Source organism: Poecile atricapillus, chromosome 17, assembly GCF_030490865.1.
Source record: "Poecile atricapillus isolate bPoeAtr1 chromosome 17, bPoeAtr1.hap1, whole genome shotgun sequence".
In the NCBI taxonomy this organism is placed as follows: domain Eukaryota; kingdom Metazoa; phylum Chordata; class Aves; order Passeriformes; family Paridae; genus Poecile; species Poecile atricapillus.
The window spans coordinates 7,016,846-7,037,277 of NC_081265.1; the positions used below are offsets into that span (position 1 = coordinate 7,016,846).

Below are 20,432 nucleotides of genomic sequence, written 5' to 3' on the forward strand. Positions count from 1 at the left end.
TGCACCCTGTGCCTGGACTGTCTGCCCAAAATGCCTCCTGGTTTGGCTGCCAGGGCTGTGATGCTCTTGATTGCTGCAAGATCCCAGGCTTCCAGGAGGTCGGTAAAATTGGTGGTAAAATTAAAAAAACCCAACAAAATCAAACAGACACAACAGCTATGCACATTTTTAAAAAGGAGAAATTCAGCAGCTCCCACCAGATCTCAAATGCCTTGTCCCACCCCATTGTGCTGCTCCCAGCACAGGGCCACTGCCCCAGAGCACACAGCCCACGCATCAGCTTTGTGGCTTTTCATTTAAAATAAGAGGCTTATCCACAAGAAAATGAGGGGGAAAAGACATTTAAAAAATTAAAAAAAAAAAAAAAAAATGAAGGCAGGTTTGGCCATGGCTGTCCCCAGCCTGAGTCAGTCATGTTGCAGACAGGGGGGTTGGGGACACGGCCAGGAGATGCAGCACTGGCAGTCACAGCTCCAGAGGGACAGACAGGGACAGGCACACTTTCACAGCCCTCGTGTAGTGTTACTAGTCCAGGCAGGCAAAGAAATCCCCCGGAATCCACCTGCCCACCCTCCCTGGCTCACGGGAGCGTTGCTGCCGAAGGTGGGGGTGAGTTGGGTCAGGCACAGGGACCCCTCTGTCCCCACACTCCCTGCAGATGGTTCTGGTCCCAACACCACAGAAGTCCCGGGGTCCCGCTGGCCGGACCCCTCCTTCCAGGGCCATTTTCCTTCCCCTCCTCACTCTGTCTCCTTGGACTGCTTGGCTCGCTGCTTGCGGAGCTTAACGAAGGCCTGAGCTTCTTTGTCCCTTTTCCTGGACTCCAGCAGCTGCAGGATCTCATCTGCCAGAGAAGAGGGCGGTAATGGTGGGAGCTGCTCCCCACAGCCCCCTCCCCGCTCTGGAGGAGCTCAGCCCAGCTGTGGCACCACGTACCCGTGGGCTTGGGGTGGGTGAGGGGGAGCCGGCTCTGGGGCACCCGTCCCATGTCAGCCTCGTCCTCCTCGCTGTCGAGGCCGGGCAGGTGGCACAGGGGGAAGAAGGCTTCGCCCTCCAGGTCGTTGGCCCCCAGCACATCGTAGTCAAACACGGTCAGCAGCAGACAGGCCCCCTCCTGCCGGCACTTCTCGGCGGGGATCAAGCTGCGGGGGCACCAGGGCATCATCACAGCCCGTCCCCTCGGTGCCAGCCTGCCGTGCCCCATGGGAATGCACAGCCCCACACTGACCCAAACCCCTGGAGCCCCAGCACAGCCCCGAACCATCCCGGCTGTCTGGGGGATGCAGGGGCTGAAATCCCTGGGCAGAGCCCGTTCCTGGAGCAGCAGCCCCATGGCAGAGGCTCTGCTGAAGCCTGAGGGGCTGCGGGGAGTGGGGGGGGCCCGGGGGGTGTCAGCCCCTACGTACAAGTCGAAAGCTTCGTCGAAGAGGGGGTGCAGCTCGTTCCTCCTGCACTGGGTGGTCCGGGCCACCACCTCGGGGAACTCATGCCGGGGCTCCAGGGTGAGCTGCACGAAGGGGTCGCTGGAGCCTGGTGGGGTGCAGACATCAGCCCCCTCCCCTGGCCCCTCTGCACGGATGAACCCAACCGGGGGGGCTTGGACACACCGGGGTGGCTGCAGAGGGCGGGGTCAGGGCATCCTCACCGCAACCCCGGGCTCCTGGAGGGTGCGGGGACGTCCCCAGCCCTGCCCGCACAGCGATGGCCAGGGGTGGCTGCAGGAGGAGTGACCTCTCCTGGAGAGCTCCCCGAACGACAGCCGGACCGGCAGAAGTTCCCTGCTCACCCCCGGAGTGGTTTTTTATCTGCTGCTGGTTTGCGTGATGAAGAAAAGCCGCCTGCCCTGGCTGCTGGCTTGTGCCACAAACAGTGGGATGCGGGCACAGTGTCCTGCATAGTCCTGCCTGCCACATCCCACCGAAGCACCCAGAACCAGTGCAATAACCCCTCTTTTCCCCCAAATCCACCTCCTTGGACAAAAAAGCAAATCAAGAGAGAGTCCAAGCGTTGCCAGCATCTCTCCTGACTGGGGCATACGGGGAGCAGGGACAGGGGCCCTGGGGCAGTGTGTCTCCCCTGCCCACACACACCCACCATCAGAGTCCAGCGGGATGAGGTTGGTGGCGTTGAGCACTTCCACATGGAGTTTCTGCTCCGAAGGCCGGTACAGAGCTTTGATGGTCACGGCCCCGTACTTCTCTGAGCTGGCGTCCAGCTGGGCAGTGGGGTACAAGGATAAAGGTGCTGTCCTTCATCCCCATCATGGAGGGGATGCACAAGGTCTGGCAGAGGCTCAGCAGGAATTTTGGGGTATCAGGGTGTGCTGGAATCCTCTGACATTAATTGAGTCCCCTCCTGTTCAACACTGTGCAAACCCTGCCCCAACAGCCCCAGGACTGGGAGGGTGGTGGGGAAATTCCACATTTCCACAGGCAGGGCCTGTGGGCAAGGGTGGGATGTGGGAGGGGGCTGGGGGCACCATCCAGACTCCTACCTGCTGCTGGATCCTGTTGCTGAAGTATTTCTGGATGAGTTTGCGGCTGGTGGCGGAGCAGAGAGCCAGGTGAGACTCCAGCCTCTGTGGGAGGGTGTGAGGTGATGCTCAAGCACACGGACAGCTCCACAGCCCGGGGATGTCCTCCTGGCATCCCTTCCTCCCAAAGCAACCCACAGGGACTCCCATCCCCGTCTCCATACCTGGAAGGCTGCACTGTGGAGGGTCTCCAGCGGCAGCCCGCAGCCCTCGGCATGGAAGCACAGCTCCAGGCTCTGGGGACAAGGATGCTGTCAACCACCAACCAAACCCCTGTCCTTGCCAAGGACCCCCTGCTTCCCCTTGGTACCTTCAGGGCACAGAACAGCCTCTGGCAGTGCTGGAACGAGGGCACCTGCGGCCCCTGTGCTGCTGAGAGCACGGACAGGGTGTGCTGCCACAGGAGAGTGAGGAGGCTGCAGGGGAGAGGGAGGTTGTGAGCAGGATCCAGGGGCTGGGCTCGGGGATGGTCTTTGCAAAACCCCAGAAGGAAGTGCCTCATCCTGCCAGCCCCAAAGTGGGATGGTCCCAAGCCCCATGGAGCTGAGGGGATGCTCCTGCCCAAGAGATGGTGACACTGGTGGCCTCTGCCACAGTGCATCCCAAGTGCCCTGGTCACCTTTTGAAGTTCTCCTGGACCAGGTGCTCGTTGAGGTACTGCAGCTCCGACTCCAGGAACTTCATGAGTGGGATGATGGACTGCAGTGAGAGGAGAGGGGCATTGGGGAGGGCAGGGGGGGTGTATCCAGCAGGACACAGCAGGCCAGGGAGGATCCCAGAGGGGCTCCTTCCCACAGAACACGGGCAGGCTGTGCCTGCTGAGGTCCTGCTGCTGACATGGGCATCAAGTGAAGGCTGTGGAGGTCTGGGGCCCATCACTGGTGTGTCCTGTGCCCCAGGCATGGAGGGTGACAGAGGCACCCACCAAGCAAGCAAAGGGTTAGGGTTAGGGCTTTTTTGTCCAAAAAAGATGGTCCAGGAGGGGCTGGACCAGATACTTACATCCTCAGGTTTCTGGGTGTCACTGGAAGATGAGAGCTCCTGGATGTGCCTGGCAATGCCCTTTTCCAGCTGCCAGGGAGAAATGCAGGAAGAGACTTGGACTTTTCCCTCTGCACCAGCCTCCCCATGCCCAGCTCTACCTTGTCTCCATCCCAGGAGCGTTATGGGCTTCAGGACACCTTGGGTGAGACTGCTGTGGGCTGGGTGAGGGCCAAGGGGCCATCAGTGGCAGGTGGTCACCTTGGTAGCCAGGGCTTGCACCACGTCCTGGACCTCGTGGTCCAGGCAGGCCACGGTGCTGTGGAGTTGGTTGTGCAGAGCGTTCTGGATCTGCTGTGGGTCGATGATGCCCCTCATGCGCTGCTCCAGCTGGGCCCAGTCCAGTTGTGATGGCAGCTTCAGCATCAGCAGCCGCAGCTGCTCGATGTTGTTCACCACGATGCAGAGCTGGGAGAGGGGGGTCTGCTCCAGGATCCACACTCCCTGGAGCACCCCACATCCCCATCCCCATCATTATTCCCATCTTCATCCCCATCCTCATCCCTAGTCCCATCACCATCTCCATTCTCATTTTCATCCTCACCTGTGTCCCCATCCCCATCCTGCTCCCCCTGCTCACATCATTTCCCTCCTGATTTTCCCAGATTATGGCTTTTGATGGCCAGCTGGTCCCTTTGGAACCCAAACTGGGGATGTCAGCTGGGTTCTCAGCAGCTCAGCTCCCTCTTTGTCCAGAAACCAGGGCCAAATCCTGCCCTTCCTGGAGCAACCAGGACAAGTTCCAGTACCAACCTTGTTGGCCGCCTCGCCCTCGTTCTGCTCGCTCAGTGACAGAGCCTCAGCCCTCTCCTTGATGAGCTTGCAGTACATCAGGGAGATCTTGCACATGTCCTGCAGGACAGAGAGGAAACAAACAGGACTGAACCAGGCATCACAGGGACCACCGTGGGCTCAGGGACCCACATCACCGTGGGGCACCGGCTCCTTCATGGACACGTCCTCAAGAGCAGGAGGAGGAAAATCCAGGTACTGGTGCCCAGGTGTACAAACCTCCAGGAGATTGACCATGATCATGAAGGCTTTCTCAGGGTCTGGCCAGTTGAGCTGCTGCCAGGTTGTCACGATCTGGGCGTAGCAGGTGGACAGGTCAACAGTGGATGTGCTGTGCTTGTGATACCCGTAAGGCTTCAGCTGAGGGGCAGAGAAGGCAAACACAGCTCGTACAGAGAGATGCCATCCCAGAGAGCAGAGCTGCTCCTTCACTTTGGGGCTCTCTGGCCCATCATCAGCTCCTTGGATCCCAGTGTCATCACAAAACCACTTTGGAGAGTGGAGATGAGGATGGATGGAGCAGCACGAGCTCCCTGCTTCCCTCCATACACCCACCCAGTGTTGCTGGACCCCATTGAAGGGCAGCCTGTGGCCCCATGGCTGCCTTTCCTCCCCTCTTCAGGGAGGCTGGAAGCAAAGGGGATTCTCACAGCATAGCCCAAATGCAGGGTGCTCAGATCACAGGCTGCCAGGGACACAGGGACACTGTGTGGGGCCAGGGTGGGTGGGATCACCTGGCCCAGGGAAACAGATATTTTTATGCTTTTGGGAGAGGAACCAGGCTGCTCCTGGGCTGTCAGTGGCACCTCCGTGGTGGTCTCAGTGCTGTGAGCCAGGCACAGCAGCAAGCCATGGAGGACAGCTGGAGTGTCCCAAAGGGAGGAGGGAGATTTCTCCTCCCCACCTTACCTGGTCCATCTGGATGGCTCTCTGAGCCCTCTCCAGCGTGGTGGTGTAGGCCTTCTGCAGCCACAGGGGTAATGCTTCCTCGAACCACTGGTGGAAATTGCTCAGAGCCAGAGGTCCATCCCTGTGGATGAAGGCATCATCCCTATGGATGATGTGCTGGCTTCTCCAACCGCACAGCAGCAGCACAGGACCACCACCCCTCCTGCTCTCACACCAACCCCACCCAGAGATGAGCCCAAAACCCTCCTGGTGATGCTCCCACTGACACCAGACACCAACAGCCTGCTCTGCCTGGTGTGCAATTAGTGATGTAGGTGAGTGGGAAGGATCCAGAGATCCTCTCAGTTAACTGCTCGATCCCTCCCTCTGGCAGCTCTCCTCTCTCAGAAGGAGAGAGCTCTCATACCTGTTTGGGAGGGAGTCCCTCATCTGACAGAGCTCCTGCAGTTTCCTGTAGAGATCAAAGAGGCTCTCGGCTGTGGGTCTGGACATGCTGCTGTCAACCTCGTGCAGCTGCTCCTGGACGTGCTCTGCGACCTGGATGGGAGCAAGGGCAGGGGACACACACTGAGGTCCGGCCAGGAAGGCTCCTTCTGGAGCAAGGTCAGCTCAGGGGACTCCTCTTCCTTCTGGGTGGCATTTGAGGAGATTTGTTGGGTCAAATAGTCCCCAAAGTCACTCTAAGGGCACACAGGGAGAGAGGGCGAGCTTCTCTCGCTCCCCTTCCAGCCTTGCAACAAGCAGGTGCCACCTGAAGGGTGGCCAAAAACCTCAGCCTGGCTTTAGGCCTTAGTCCCCTGAGGGCAGAGCAGCCCAGGCTTGCTCACCAGGCTCTCCAGCTCCAGGTAGGCAATGGAGAAGATATTCAGCTTCAGGTTGCTGCAAGAGAAAAATGCGGAGTCAGGAGCCTGCCAACCCCAGCCCAGCAAAGCCTGCCCAGCAAAGCCTGCCAGGCTGTGTCCTGGGTGAGGACAGCACAGCTGCAAGGGGCAGAGATGGCACCAAAGATCCCATCTGTGCAGCCTGAGGGCCAAGGAATGAGGCATCAAAATGCCCTGTCACTCCTGATCCCAGGGAAGATGGATGGGGTGAGATCGAGCATTGAAACCTACGTGCTGAACAATTTATTCCAGATCTTTTGGCACTGCTTGAGGTCTTCTATCACCTCCTGGAGGAGCTTGGACAAGGCTTTGCTATTCTCCTCTATGCTCTGCAAAGGAAAGAACAGCTTGTTTGGGATGCTCAGACATTTTGAGGTGACTTTATCATGTCAGAGGGACAGAGATGGGAACTCACCTTCACCATGGGCTTGAGGTGCTGCTTCTGCATGTGAAACCACTCCGTTGTGCCTGACTGCAAGAGAGGAGTCCTGGTGGGATGGCAGGGAAGCAGGAGGAGCAAAGCCAGCTCTGTCACCCCCTTCACTCTCCCTGTTCCCTGGGTGAGGTGGGAACCACAGACAGGGACCACCAGGTTGAAGAGGGGTGGGTATTTCCCATGCCAGGGTGATCCACGTGGATTTGTTGAGGTGTGGGCATTGGACTGGGATGGAAGGAAAGGGAGAGCCACAGGGTCCCTCCTTGCAGGGATTGGGGTGGGTGAGACCCCCAGTACCTTCAGAGCTGTTGAGACCATCTGGGTGAGGTCAGGGCTGGGTGTGCACAGCTCATGGAAAGCTTTTGTTTTGCACATCTGGACGAGGACCCTGCAAAGTGAGAACCTCAAGTGAAACCCAGCACCTGCCATGAGAAACAAACACCCCTTCCCTCAGAGACCCTGCCCAAACAGCGTTCCCTTCCAGCAACAACCGCCACAGGGAGCCCAGGACGAGGGATGGGACAGGACGAGTGTCACAGCAGCCCAGATGGGGACGAAGGGCTCACACTGAGCCTTGCTCAAGCTCAGGGGCTTGTCCATCACAGTGGCCAAGCCACAGGACCCCACGTGCAGCTGGCAGCAGTGACCAACTCACCGGAGCAGGGACTGGAGCCTCTCCTTGGACCTCGGGACAGAGAGGGGGAAAATGATGCGGAACCTACGGATGAGGGAGACCCCGTAGGTCAGGAAGGACTGGAAGGACTCAGCCAGCTCCTCTTTCTGGGGAGAAGAAAGGAAACATGCACTGTCCTCCTCAGTGACAGGCAGATGCTGGCTGGACCATGGCACCTGGTGCTCCCATTCCCTTCCAGCCTTCTCCAGGGATGGGAAAAAACCCCCTGATGTCTCTGGTAGCTTCTCCCTGGAGGGACTGAACTGAGCTTTGTGCTTAAACCTCATTGCTATGCATGGAAAATTCAGTGTCTCAGCAGGGTGCAGGGATGCTCTGGGAAAAGCTGAAAAGGCTGTGAGAAGCAGAAATTGGGTCATATTTAAGTTTTGCAGGGGGTTGTGATCAGAGGTGGGGGAGGGGATGTCAGTGCAAAGGGTAAGGGGTTCTCCACAGAGGGGGGAACAAAGCACTGGGAAATGCCCTCCAACACCCCGGCACCCCTGTACCCCACAATCTCCTGCCCTTCTTGGAACACAGGAGTGTTCCCAGGGGCTCCTAGGAGGAGAGGCTCTGGGCTGGGGGCGCCTTTCCCTGATCTCTGCCCCACAGTGGTGCTGGAGCCCCCTCACCTGCTCTGGCCTCAGGCGCTCCTGCACCCACCGGTACTCGATGCTGGTGATCTGGTGGAGGAGGCAGCTGCTGTTGAACTCCAGGCTCTGGTAGAGTTTGCTGTAAGCCAGCCACTGCCTGGGGAGGAGGAAGGGCTGGGCTGAGCCCCCGGGGGCTGGGGGCACCCAGGAGCCAGCCCCAGTCACAGCTGGGGTCACAGGGGTGGCACCCAGGTGTCCTGGGGGCAACACCTGAGCTCATGGGACAGACCAGCTGTGGCAGAGGGTCCCAGGAAGGCCCAGAGCGCTGCACTGGGGTGCCCCAGGTTCAGGGCACTCACGCCATGTCCTGGTGGAAGTCAGAGAGGTCCTTCTGTGTGGCGTGCAGGTACAGCACGGTGCTGGCGTGGCTGCTCAGCTCCCCATCCCAGGAGGTGCTGCCGGCCTGCCAGGAGGAAAAGGGAGGGACAATGTGTCCTGGAGCAAGACAGGGAGAATAAGGACAGGCACCAGGGCGGGGAGGGGGTGTATGTGCAGGAGTGGGAGCCCTGGAAGGATGCCAGGCATCATCCTGACCCTCATTCCCATCACACAGCGTGTCAGGGTGTGGGCTGCAAAGGAAGCCCTTCCCCAGCCCAGCTGCTGGAGGGCTGCTCCTGGTGCTGGTGGTACCTGGTGCTGGAGGATCTCGTGGGACACCAGCTGCTGCAGGAGGTGGCGGTGGACGGTGTAGCTCGGCTGTGTCCGGCTGCTCGTGGTGGCCCTCTGGAAAGAGACAAGGCAGAGAGAGCCATCACCTGCCTGGACACACAGGGACGCTGTCACAGTGGGGACACAGCGCCCAAAAAGAGGGGCTGGAGAGCCAAGGGCTGCAGGTGCCCCAGGAGCAGGGTCCTGGTGCTGGCACAGAGCTCAGGGGAGGGTCAGCACCTGCAGACCCTGGTGCTGGCACCTGTGAGCCCCAGACGAGCCCCACGGGACAGGCAGCTGTCCCATCCTGCCCAGGCAAAGGGAAAGGATCCCTTTCCACATCCCATCCCACCTTCTTGTGCGTGAGTAGGAACTGCAGGTGGCAGTGCCCCCGCTCGGGGTAGGTCTCTGTCCGTGGCTCCAGCTGGTACCACTGGTCATTCCAGCAGTGCAGGTCCTGCAGGCACACAGGGACAAAGGGGCAGCCCTGGGCAGCCTCCCCAGGAGAAGGATCTCGTTCAGAGACCAGGGGATCTTCATCCTGCTGTGCTAATGGGGCAGGGAGATTCTGTGTAGGGTTAAAAGCACAGGCTGTGCAGTGACTGTGGTGGGGTGAGTGCGGCACAGGGAGGGAGCTGAGGTCAGTTTGTGGCTCTGGAGGGATCCTGGCTGTGCTGCCGCAGGGATGGGACCCTGCCCGGCTGCCGGGAGGTTTAACCCGGCTGCTGCCCTGGAGCAGGGCAGGCACCCGGCGCTCACCTTCAGCCGAACCACCACGTTCCCCAGGAAATCGTCCTGCCCCTTGTCTTTGCGAGCATCTTTAAAGATCCTGAAAGGAACAGACGAAAGGGGGTGGGAAGGTGTCCTGCAGCTGTGACCCGGCCGTGCTCTGCGTGGAGCAGGGTGACACAGACCTGCTGCACTCCCTTCCTCCATCCAAAGGTGATTTTTAAAATCCAGCAGGCAAATAAGCATTTTCTAGCCCAGATTTCCTGAGCAGCCTTGGGGCCACAGCAGCACCAACCTTTTGAGGCCGTGGAGATCCGTCAGCTCCCCCAGCTTGTGCCGCATCGACTCCACCACGTCCGAGTCCCTGCACAAAGCCCACCGCAGGGAAAGGGGGAAATCCAGGCCATGGAAAAACAGAGCAGAGAGTTGCAATGACGGTGGAGAAGGGAAAGTACAGGAACAGGGAAGTGGCAGGACTGAGGCCACCCCCAAACCCAGCCCAAATCTGCCAGCATGTGGCTTCTCTCCATAAATGAAACCAGGGTTTAGGACCAGGCCTGCCTGGGCACAGCCAGCCTGGGATTTCTCTGCTGGCACAGGTCAGTCACATCCTGCACTGATCCACAGAAAATGATGGGGAAAGGGGTTCCCAGCTGGCCTCTGGCCTTTAAAAAAGCTGCAGATTGAATCTCAGGAGGCAGGACACCCTGGGGGCAAGGTGAGGGTCACTCACCACATGTCCAGGTGGAAGCTGGCTGTCTCCACATCTTTAAACTCCCTGCAAGGCACCAGGGGATTTTGTTACTCGAGGAACATTCGAGTGGTGAACCCCCATCCACAGCTGAGAGCCCTGGCCATGCCCTGCATCCCCCCAGAGGGCAGAGCCAAGGGGTGGGGTGGGGGATTACAGGATGAACGTCTCGTTCCACACTGGGCTGAGGGTCTGTTTTATCACTTGGGTGCGATGGATTTGGTCTTCGGGGATGAGGTCTTTCACCACAGCCTTCGTTCTCTTCTTGTGGTCAGGGTGGGCTGGTTCCTGGCCCCTGGCCTGGATGCCCAGCAGGCAGTATGGGTCACTGAGCCCTGTGAGGGTGAAGGTGTGGGAATTCCACTGGGAAGCAGCGGCTGCCCCTCTTCCCACGGGACACCCACACATCTCCACTTACCGCTGACATCTTTACCCAAAATTCCCTTGGCTTCCTTCACAGTGGCTTTCAGGCAGTAAATGGGGCTCTGGGAAAATGAAAAAACAGCTATTAATGTGTGGGGTCACCAACCCTGTGAGGAAGGCTCAACCCTGCAAGAAAGGATGGGGTCAGAGCAGGACCTTGCCATCAGCTCCCACCCAAACAGTGACAATGCCAGAGCACCCCAAATCCCAGTCACAGGGGCTCAGAGGCCCTGCAGCCCCCCAGCACCAGCCCAGCTGCAGTCTGCACACTGTACCTCCAGCTCCATGACCTGCTGCATGATCGCACTGTGCTCCTCCGTGTCCATGCCAAAAGCCTGTGTGGATATTGGGGCTGGTGATGGATGCTGCCCTGTGAACAGGGGCTGGAGAGCAGCCAGGGGCTTCCCTCTGCTCCCTGGGACCAGCCCAAGGGGAGAGGAAAGTGGCACAGTCCAGCAGGAAGGGTGGGGACCAGCTGAAATCTCTCGAGGGAGAGAGGGAGAGCCTTCTTCCCACCATCCCCAAGACAAACTCCCCAGGGCTAATATCTCCCAGCCACAGGATGCTCCCAGCCCTCTGGCTGGATGCTGCTGCTACATCTTTCATGGTGTTTGTTAAAAGCTTCCTCTGCCTGACCCTGTAGGGGGCCAGAGGAAAGATTATTGGCTCCAAACGAGCAGAGAGAAATTGTGTGTGGTGGGGATCAGGGCAAGTTCTGCATAGGTGGGATGGGGCATTTCCACATCCTGGCCCCTGGTCCAGTCCAAGCCCCTAACACATGGAAAGGCCAACCATATTCAACATAAATATTCTCAAATTTGCAAGTAAAAGTGTTATTCAGCCTCCTGAGGATTTTGTGGTCTCCTGTGAACCACCAGAGTAAATCAAAGCCCCTGTAAAAACTCACTGTGTGAGCTTGAGACATAACAAATCCCTACCATCCCCTGTAGCTGGGAGGATGGACATGTCAGGGGACAGGTTTTGGGGACCCTGTTGGGGGGACACACCTTCTGCACATAAGAGTAGAGCTCCTGGGAATCCCCGATGTGCTGCTGCTTGGGCTTGCCCAGGCGGTGCCGGATGGTGTAGAGAACCTCCTGGTAGAGCAGGGCCAGCTGTGGGGGGACAGTGCTGACACCTCATGTGGGGACAGCCAGCAGGGACATGCTCTGTGCACCCCCCAGGATCAGCAGGATTTCCTCCTCACAGCTCCCCCAGCCCCATGCCAGGCCCTGCACCCAGCCCTGCCCACCACCACTGGCTGTCCTGGAGCTCCAGGAGCTGAGCCACGTCCCCAAAACCCTGCAGCACTGCCACCCCCTCCAGGGCCACCAAGGGAAACCACAGTGGGGCCATGCTCGCACCTCTTCCTTGGAGAAGCGGTGGGACAGATCCATCTGGGGAGAGAGGAGAAGAGAAGAGAGGTTTCCCATCAAGAGCGTGGTTTGAGGAGGAAATCATGGCCAGACAGGGCAGGGCAGCCAGGATGGGGCAGCATCACCCACAGCACGAGGGTGGGATGTGCCAAAGGATGCTGTGACACCCCACAGACACCCCATGGCCAAGGGACAGTGTCCCCCATTACCCACCAGCAGGGCAGCACGGGGAACTTCACCCCCAAGCCCCATTAATTGAGGAGGGGGCTGCGAGGGTGGCAACAGCAGCTGGGGGTGACCCCCAGGAGGCTTTAAAAGCCAATCACCCACCTCTCACCCCCCAGAGCCACTCACTCCAGCAGGCTGGAGAGAAAAGCAGCTGAGGGACAGGGCAGGGGGCCAGAGTACCATGAGGAGCTCCAGGCTGGGCAAGGAGATGCCAAAAACCATCAGGAATTGGTGCACTGCTACAAATCTCTGAAAGCTGCAAGGGTGCACTGCTCATTCCCCACTTGAAGGATGGCCAGCAACAGCACTGACCTTCCAAACAAGAACTGAATCCGAGCAGTGACACTGCCAGAGGAAGGGGAGCAGTGTCCCTGTGCCATCTGTTAGCAGTCCTGGCACTGGAGCCTCTGGGAGCACAAGGGGCTGACACCAAAACATGTGACAGAAGTTTTTTAAATGAGTTTGGGCTTTTTTGGGCTGAGGGGAGTCTGCAGAGCACGATCCCAGCACCTGCTCATGCAGGGCTGGTAGGGATGGATGGATGGATGGATGGATGGATGGATGGATGGATGGATGGATGAATCCTACCTGTGGGTCAGCCCAGGCCCCAAAGTGACCTTAGGAACCCCTAGCAGAAAAAAAAATAAACCAACCCCGAGCTTGAACATTTGCTTATGGCAAATCTAGGGCTGGCATAATCCCCCGGCCATCTGGACTGAATTCAACCCTTCCAGCCCTGGCGAGTTTAACCCTTGAGCTGCTCCCCCCACCGTCCACATCTCTTCTTGTACCCACTGGCGGCTGCTGGGGGCTCTGCTGGCTGAGCAGCCCCCTGTGAAAGGGGGACCTGTTGCACTTAGGAGGGTCCCAGCCTGCCCCTGCCCAGGGGCACCTCCTGCTGCTGCTGGCACTGTCCTGCCTGTGCCAAGGCACGAGGGGCATGGCCCCATCCCAAATCTTTCAGCATCCCCACAGCCAGCGCTGCCCCATTGCAAGGCTGCAAGTGCAGAGGGGACAGAAAAGGGACTTTATTTCTCTGCTGCTGTTATTTATCGCAAGACACAAGCATCTGTGCCTTGCCCAGCAGTGGGGTAGCACAGGAGGGCAGGGGGAGGAATCCCTGCTGCTTTTGGGGCAGCTCCTTGCTGTTCCATTCTGCCCTGGACACAGGGTCTGCTCCCATGTGCACAGGGGGCTGGTTAAGATAAAGCTGAGGACCTGTTTACTGCTGCTAATCCTCATGCCAAGAACCCAGCTCAAATCCAGGAGTGTTGCTTAAACCCAGGTCTGGATAGAGGCACCAGCATCAGCCCAGCCCAGCAGCTGCAGCAGGGGGAGGCAGCAGGGACAGGGGCTCTGGGGAGGGAGGACAAGTCCCCGAGTGGGGACCAGCACCAGGACAGATCATCCAGGGCACGGGGCACTGTGCCCTCCCAGCAGCCCTGGGCAGAGCTGTGGGTCCCTTCCCACAGGGACAGATGTGGGGACCCAGAGGAAGCTGGTTGGTTTGGGATGGCCTGGAGCAGGTTTTGGGGGAGCTGCCGGCAGCAGAGAGCCCAGAGAGGATGGGAAGTGCTGGGAAACCACAGCCGAGCCCAGAGGGGACCTCAGTAGGGGCACAGAGTGCAGGTGACCCCGTGGGGTGCCCATTTACACGGGTGTGGCACCCCCATCTCTCGGGCACCCCCAGGCCTCGCTCCCCTTTCTCTCATTCTCCTTTTACAGCCCCAGAACCCAGTGCTGTCCCTGGGGTCCCCCTGACCCTGCCTGGTGCCAGCACACCTCCAAAAAGCTCAAAGCCACCTACCTCGGGGCTGTCCCCCCCGGGGAGGGTCCCTGGGGGGCTCTCAGCAGCAGGATCCATCTCGGGGGGAGGCTGAGTGTGGGGCAGGGCTGCAGCTCTGCCTGGAGCTGTGTTCTCCCCCAGTGCCTCGCTCGCTCAGAGGAGGAAACCACAGCCCCTATCAGAGCGTGGCCATTTCAGCAAAGCGGAAACGCGCTCAGGGCTCCTGCCAGAGCACCCCGGGGACACAGGAACCCCAGCCCTGCACCCCCAGCCACCGGCACCGCATGGCACACATGGCATCACACATGGGACGTGTCACATCCAGCCCCTGCCATCACCCATGAGCCAGGGATTGGAGAGAAATAGTCCTGAGAAGGCAAAGGGGGTGATGTAGAGGATTAGCAGAGACAGCACCAAGGATCTGGGCTCTGATGTGTCTTTGGGATCCGTGGTGCCGAGAGCAGGGGCAGGGGGTGCAGAAAGCAGGGGGTGTCTTCAGCCCCGGGGGATGGAGGGGATTTGAAGCCCCATGCAAAAGCTGCAGCAGGGGAAGTCCTTGCAACACCCAGGAGAGTTGCACAAGGTTGGGCTGAGAGCAGATGCAATGAAAAGCCAAGAACAGCACTGAGAAAGGGCCTGTGACCTTTTACCTGAACGGGCTGCCCGGAAAAAGCTGGTTACTGAGAAAAAAAGCAGAAAGAAATGACGCTGAAAACTTGTTCTTTACCATCAGCTTTCATTCTTGTAAACACTTTATCTGATTGCCAGGCCTGTCACAGAGCAGTACTCCCCTCGCAGATCCCTATCAGGATGCTCTCACTGATAACAAATTGGGTGGGGGAAGGCTTGGCTGGGCACCAGGGGATGCCAGGGGAAGATCCAGTTTGCTGCTGGGTGTCTGTTGTGTCTACAGGCACAGCTGAGAGCAGCCTGGGCTTTGGAGGAGCTGTGGAGCTGCACAAGCATTTTCTGCTCAGCAGCCTGACCCACAGCCCGGGGAAGGACAAGGACATCAGCCCGTGCTCAGTGTCACTGCTGGGGTTTGGTGTCACTGCCACAGGCCCTGTGCAGCACGGCAGTGACTCCCCAAGGGCAGGTTTTGTCTTCCCCACACCTTCCTGACCCCTGGATGGTCCAAAAGCCATTCAAAAAGATGCTTCAGATGTAACACAGGCAGCAGTGGCTCCACAGTGGGATCAGAGATACTGTGCAGGCACTCTGGGATTTGTGCTGAATCCAAACAGGAAACCATGACCATGGAAACTGCACTGGAGAATTTGTCTCCTTAATACCAGTGAAGGAATCAGAGTCCATCAGCACAGAGCCCCACAGCATGCTGGCTCCAAGCTGGGCTGCAGGAGGATGCTGGCAGCAGCACCTCTGTGAGAGGATGAGGGCAGGCAGCCAGTCCCTTCCAGCCTTGCACTCATCCAGTCCTTTAATTGAGGCAGGTTGCACTGTTCTATTTGCTTTGAGAGAGACACAACCTCCCTTTTCCCTGGAACCCTGTAAGAGGAGGTTATAATGGCAAAAGGGGCTCCCTGAAGTTGTGGGACCAGGAGATGGAAAAAGGGTTGAGAGCAAAGGCAGGGGGTTGATGTGGGATGCAGATTTTCTTTATCCAGGACAGCCAGCACAGGACTGGGACCAAGAGGGGCTGCACAGCATAAAAACACTGAATTTCCAGGAGTAGGGGGATGCCAAGATAATCTACACAATAAAAATCCAGAGATACAGTGAGATACCATAAAGCTGAAATGCACTCCTGAGGTTTTTCAGCCTTGTCCTCTGAGGTCTGCAAAAAGCTGCTTGTTACACTTCTGCTCTCTCCCCTGTCAGGAGGGCTCTGGTAACTGTCAGACATTTCAGAGGTGCTTACCCAGCTCTGCCAGCCTCAGCCTTGGCTTTATCCAGCCTTTTTTCATTGGCTCACCTTGGGCAAACGGCTTAAAAGCATCTCCTGCCTTGCTGATGGAGGGGATGTGGTGGAGAAGCCAATTCCTGTCCCGTGAAACACACACAAATGCAGTTTATTGATCTGGGACACCAGCTCTGTGCTCCCTTGCAAAATGTTGTTAGTGGGAACTAGAGAAAAGTGCATGATGGCCTTTGGAAACCATTGCTGGCATCTTTGCTTTTATCTTTGATTGCAAAAGCAAAATCTGGCTCTGCAAAGAGGAGCTCCAGAGGTAAAGGCAGGACATGGACTCAGCATCCTTGAGCTGCTCACACCTTTCACTGCTCCTTGCCAACACAAATTAACAGCAGTCAGGATGTCTCTTGCCTCAACCAGCACAGAGAGAACAGCTGAAAGGGTTTAGTAATCCTCAAACCCACTTCTTTCCTCCTTGTAACACTGGAGAAATAAAACCCATTTGTAACTACAGCTAAACATCAGGCAGTGACCCTCTGGCCAGGAGCTGGTGCCTAGGCTGGGGCTGTGCAGGCTTTAGAAAGCAAAAGTTCAGCTGCAGTGTGGAAGTGTCTGTTTAAAAGCACTTTCCCCAGCAGTTCCCAAGCTGGCCACTACAGTGTCATGTAGGAAATGCTCAGGCACAGCTCCCATCAGAGGCCAGCACGGTCCTTGGGAAGGAATCTGTGCAGGGATCACATGGATCCGAGCCTCTGTGTGTGCCATGGGAGAGCTCTTTGGTGATCAGGTTTCAAAAGCAGCAAATATCTCTTTTTCCCCTGGGTTTTACCAGCAGCCACCTGTTCCACAAAATACCAGTGACAAAAATCACTGAGCTCCAGCATTTGCACCTCAAATTACTCCTTGTCCAGAAATCAATAAGAGAAGAGCTCCAGAATGAGCGAGGATTTCTGGTCAATAGAGACAATCCTGATAAACTTTGATAAACTCCTGATAAAGTTCCCCAGACTGGCAGACAACTTGCAAAACATTCCAGACATCCAAGGCAGGACTTTACAAAGGGAGGGGGTTGGCATTCCACAAAATAGCCCCTGCTTCCCACGCTGTCAGTCTGCCTCCCAAAATAACCAACATATATCTGCACAATGTGGGGTGGAGCCTTACATTCCTTTCCAAAACAAAGGAATCCTAAAGGAAAACCCTTTATACCTGTCCCCAGTATAAATAAAGTTCACAGTACATTTGTGAATGGGGTTATAGGTGCTGAGAAAACAGATCTCCAAAGAACAAGCATCATCACTGTCTTTATAGGGAATTATCTTCCCCCTAAAGGAAAAGCTGCTAGGAAATAACCCTCCAGCAACATTGACAGTAGTTTATCTCCTACCTCGTCTTGATCCTGAAGCCACAGCCTGGCCACACTCTTATCTCTCGGACGGAGATGGACAAATAGTCAAAAAAATGATTTCAACATGTCCCTCCCTCACTTCTCCTTTTAAGCACGGGGTCTGATGACTCTGCAGAAGCCAGTGGCGCCTGCCAGGCATTGGCAAAGGGGACAGTGCAGGCACCAGGCAGAGGACAGAAAGGTGGTTTCAAAATGAGAGATGTCCCTGTTTCCCCTCTTTGGGGAGTGAAGTATCCCCCTGGGACCCACTGGGTGCTGTGGGGAACGATTCCATACCCAGGAGGGATGTCAGTCATCCCCCTCCCTGTTTCCAGTGGGGCCCCCCAGTAACTCCAGCCCTGACCCCACATCTCTCCTGAGCACTCTGGGGGCACCTCACAAAACCTGGTGGCACCTGGGAAGGAAGTGGGGAATACACAGCATCTCCCTCCTCATTTGGGACATTTTAGAAGGATGTCAAGGCAAATTCCATCCCTCTGGGAAGAGCAAAGGGGACTTCCAGCCACCGACACAGGACAGAGCAGTTGTGAAAGCTTTGTTCCCCTTGGGAGCCCTGTGCAGGAGCAGAGGTTTGGCACAAGAGCTGCCAGCTCCTTGGCAGGGGTGTGCAAGGATGACTCTGAGGAAGTCACAGACTTTATGTGTAGACCTGGATGTCCCTCATTTGCCTCACAGCACCTTGTGACCACTTAAAAATGTTTTCACCATCACTGTCATGTGCTGTCTTCACTTCCCTCTCCCAGTGAGATAATTCTGTTTCAGACACTGGATTTATCATCCCCTCGCTGCAGGGACAGAGAATGGGGGACACAGATTTCAAAGGCAATGTATTTGCTGGTTTGGGGGCTGAGTTGAGAGCAGCAGGACTGACAGCATGTGCCTGAGCTGAGGAGGGACCAGGGTGATGCTTGTGAAGGTGGAAGAACCCGGGGCTGACACTCAGGTACCTCCATACCCCCATGGTGCCCATTAACCAGGTTATTCTGGAGCACAGATGCCAAATTACCGACCAGCTCCAGCACAGAGCATTCTCCCCACGGCTTTTCTACCAACAATTCTCCCCACACACTTGCTGAAGCCCCTGAGGACCCCACCAAGCTCCACAGAGCCACATTCTTGGGAGATGGGAGGAGGCTGCAGGACAACCGCTCCCACCGCCCCCTCATTCCAGAGGGACACGCCAAAACATGGAATATTATTGCAGTCAGTCTGTGCCACGGGAAGAGCCAGCGTGTCCCAGCCAGAGCCCAGCCCTCGCAGAGCAAAGTACATGGAAAGGGAGGAGGAGGAGACACAGCTTGAGCAGGGGAAAGGAAAAGTTTAGAAAGACAGGATTTGCTGAGCTGTAAATAGAGCCAAGCTGATACCTTTTGCTCCAGCGTCCGAACACCACAGGAATTGTGTAGGGAATGGCAGGTGGGATAGGAGGAGCCTGCAGGGAGGGTTTGCACCCTGAGGTGTGAGATCCAGCAGCCACCACCGGCAGGAACGAGCTCCTGCTCCCCTGGGCCACTTCATGTCCCGCTGGGCCCTGCCTGTCACGGTGACACAGGGCCAGCCCTGAGCAAGGAGGGGGCTGAAATACCAGTTCCAGTCTCTTGGAGCTGACTCACTCCAAACAGGTAACACCTGCTACGGCTGCAGAGCCTTCACTGAAATAAAGATCCCTGCACATCTCAGCATTCCGTCCCCACCCACAAACCTCACTTTTGTCACTTGGGCTTTTCTGTGCAGCTTTAACCTGAAACTCCTCCTGATCACAGCCAGCCTTGGTGAAACTGACTCCAACACACCCCTGGCAGCTCTTTACAGGTGGTGGTGCTTGTGATGCAACAGGAGCTGCTCACTGGCAAGGGCGGGCAGGGCTCCTGGATGCTCCAGGAGCAGCTGGATCCAAACTCCACCACACGACTCCTGCCACCTCCAGCAGTGCTTGCAAAAGGAGACAGTGCTGTGAGGCTGAGCTGAGAAATCACAGTGTCCATCATGTGGCAGAGGCAGTTTGACCATACACAGCTCTGAGAGTGGTGGTGATGCCTTGGGAGGCTACCTAGAACAGAGGTCTGTTTTGTCTGACTAAACTGTGAGTTGAACTTGCTAACACTTTATATGAAGTTCAGAGTTATACACCAATGCAGTACAGAAGCTGGAAAATATGGAAGCTAAAACTTAAGGCATCATTTGGAAGTCCCTGTGATCTCCAAAGGAAGGCACACACAGGACAGGGAGGTGCTGGCCAGGTGGGCTTAACCCCAACCCCTACAATTGCTTAGTGCATCCCCCCAGCCAGAAAAAAAATAATGCATGAAGCTGGAGCACTTGAGGTAAAACCTGGGCAGAATGGTGTGGAGGAAGAGGACGATTCTGTTTCATTCTGTGTCTGGAGGCAACCCCAGGCAAGCACATACAGGATGGGACAATCCTTCCAGGGTTAGGATCCTTAATCCCTAAGGACTAAGACCTTCCTCAGCCCCCAGGGATAGCACCAGGATTTCAGGGCTGACAGTAGGAAATCTGTCAGCAGCACTTGCAACACTTCTTTGCACAAGATCTCAAAGCACTTTGGAAATACTGTTATCCCACACTCCCCAGAGAAGGGAAGCAGCCGCATTTCCCAGCATCAGGGGCAGGGAGAGACTTCTCAAGTGAAGAGCCCAAGTCACATCAAAGAGACAGAACTGTAGGTGGTGATGGAAAAATCTGCCTCTGCCAAAGGATCCAACACTAATTGTTCCCTATGCCTCCACTTTTCCTTCAGTACTATAACACCATACAAATATTGGAGTTTAATGGTACCAATCTGGCTGTCACATGGCAGCCTCCTGCTGCACAGCCAGTTAATCATTGAGGCAGGGACCAGACCTGGAGACGTGTCAATGCACAACATTTCTTCCTGCCCTACTCCCACCCCGCTTCCAGAGCAGCAGCAGACTTCAAATTGCACTTCCCTGATTTAATGTTTAAAACCTTCTGCATGGGCAGCAGGACTGGTGAGCCTCCCACCCTCCCTGAGCCCCTTCCCAAGCAGAGAACAGTTCCCAGTTTCCACCGGGGGGATGGCACGGAATGTGAGTAGCAAAGGCAAATTTGGGGGTTTTGGCAGGGATTCTCAGCAGCACCCAAAGATCTGGATTCCCAAATCGTGCTGCTCCACTCAGCGCAATACCTGCCTGACCCTTGCTGGCTGTGTAGCCTGCCCAGCTGGCCCCACACTTCCAGCATTGCCAAAATGTGCTTCACTCCCCATAAGCACACTCCAAACACACGAAACCACGCCCAATCTCTTTTTTTGGCT

The 20,432-nt window shown here is 56.9% G+C and overlaps 1 protein-coding gene across 6 annotated transcripts; it reads right to left on the minus strand.

Annotated features, from left to right (window-relative positions):
- Window positions 1–276: 276 nt before the first annotated feature.
- UNC13D (unc-13 homolog D) lies at window positions 277–18,672 on the minus strand. 6 transcript variants are annotated; one of them, XM_058852288.1, is made up of 33 exons: window positions 17,117–17,160; window positions 14,507–14,536; window positions 11,831–11,863; window positions 11,474–11,581; window positions 10,742–10,801; window positions 10,462–10,528; window positions 10,201–10,378; window positions 10,026–10,070; window positions 9,588–9,656; window positions 9,323–9,392; window positions 8,916–9,131; window positions 8,546–8,638; window positions 8,215–8,318; window positions 7,895–8,012; window positions 7,248–7,372; window positions 6,890–6,980; window positions 6,572–6,628; window positions 6,388–6,485; window positions 6,103–6,154; window positions 5,682–5,812; window positions 5,276–5,396; window positions 4,586–4,726; window positions 4,328–4,426; window positions 3,776–3,982; window positions 3,536–3,604; window positions 3,153–3,232; window positions 2,844–2,949; window positions 2,698–2,769; window positions 2,495–2,578; window positions 2,095–2,215; window positions 1,407–1,530; window positions 937–1,142; window positions 277–844 (listed from the first exon to the last, which is right to left on the minus strand). In XM_058852288.1, exons 3-33 carry the CDS (start codon window positions 11,861–11,863, stop codon window positions 741–743), a joined length of 3,249 nt encoding a protein of 1,082 aa, XP_058708271.1. In that variant the 5' UTR covers window positions 14,507–14,536; window positions 17,117–17,160; the 3' UTR covers window positions 277–740. The 6 variants fall into 6 exon arrangements, 5 of the variants coding, with proteins under 5 accessions (XP_058708271.1, XP_058708270.1, XP_058708269.1 ...); XM_058852287.1 differs by lacking the exons at window positions 14,507–14,536; window positions 17,117–17,160 and adding an exon at window positions 18,505–18,672; XM_058852286.1 differs by lacking the exons at window positions 14,507–14,536; window positions 17,117–17,160 and adding an exon at window positions 13,878–14,264.
- Window positions 18,673–20,432: the final 1,760 nt, after the last annotated feature.

What these genes read in the sequence shown, in the direction of transcription:
- UNC13D (XM_058852286.1), bottom strand. Translation starts at nt 13,934, where the DNA reads ATGGATCCTGCTGCTGAGAGCCCCCCAGGGACCCTCCCCGGGGGGGAC. An exon ending in AGCAGGTCATGGAGCTGGAG is followed by an intron (nt 10,529 to 10,741) that starts GTACAGTGTGCA and finishes TCATTTTCCCAG; the next exon opens with AGCCCCATTTACTGCCTGAA. An exon ending in ACGAGATCCTCCAGCACCAG is followed by an intron (nt 8,319 to 8,545) that starts GTACCACCAGCA and finishes TCCTCCTGGCAG; the next exon opens with GCCGGCAGCACCTCCTGGGA.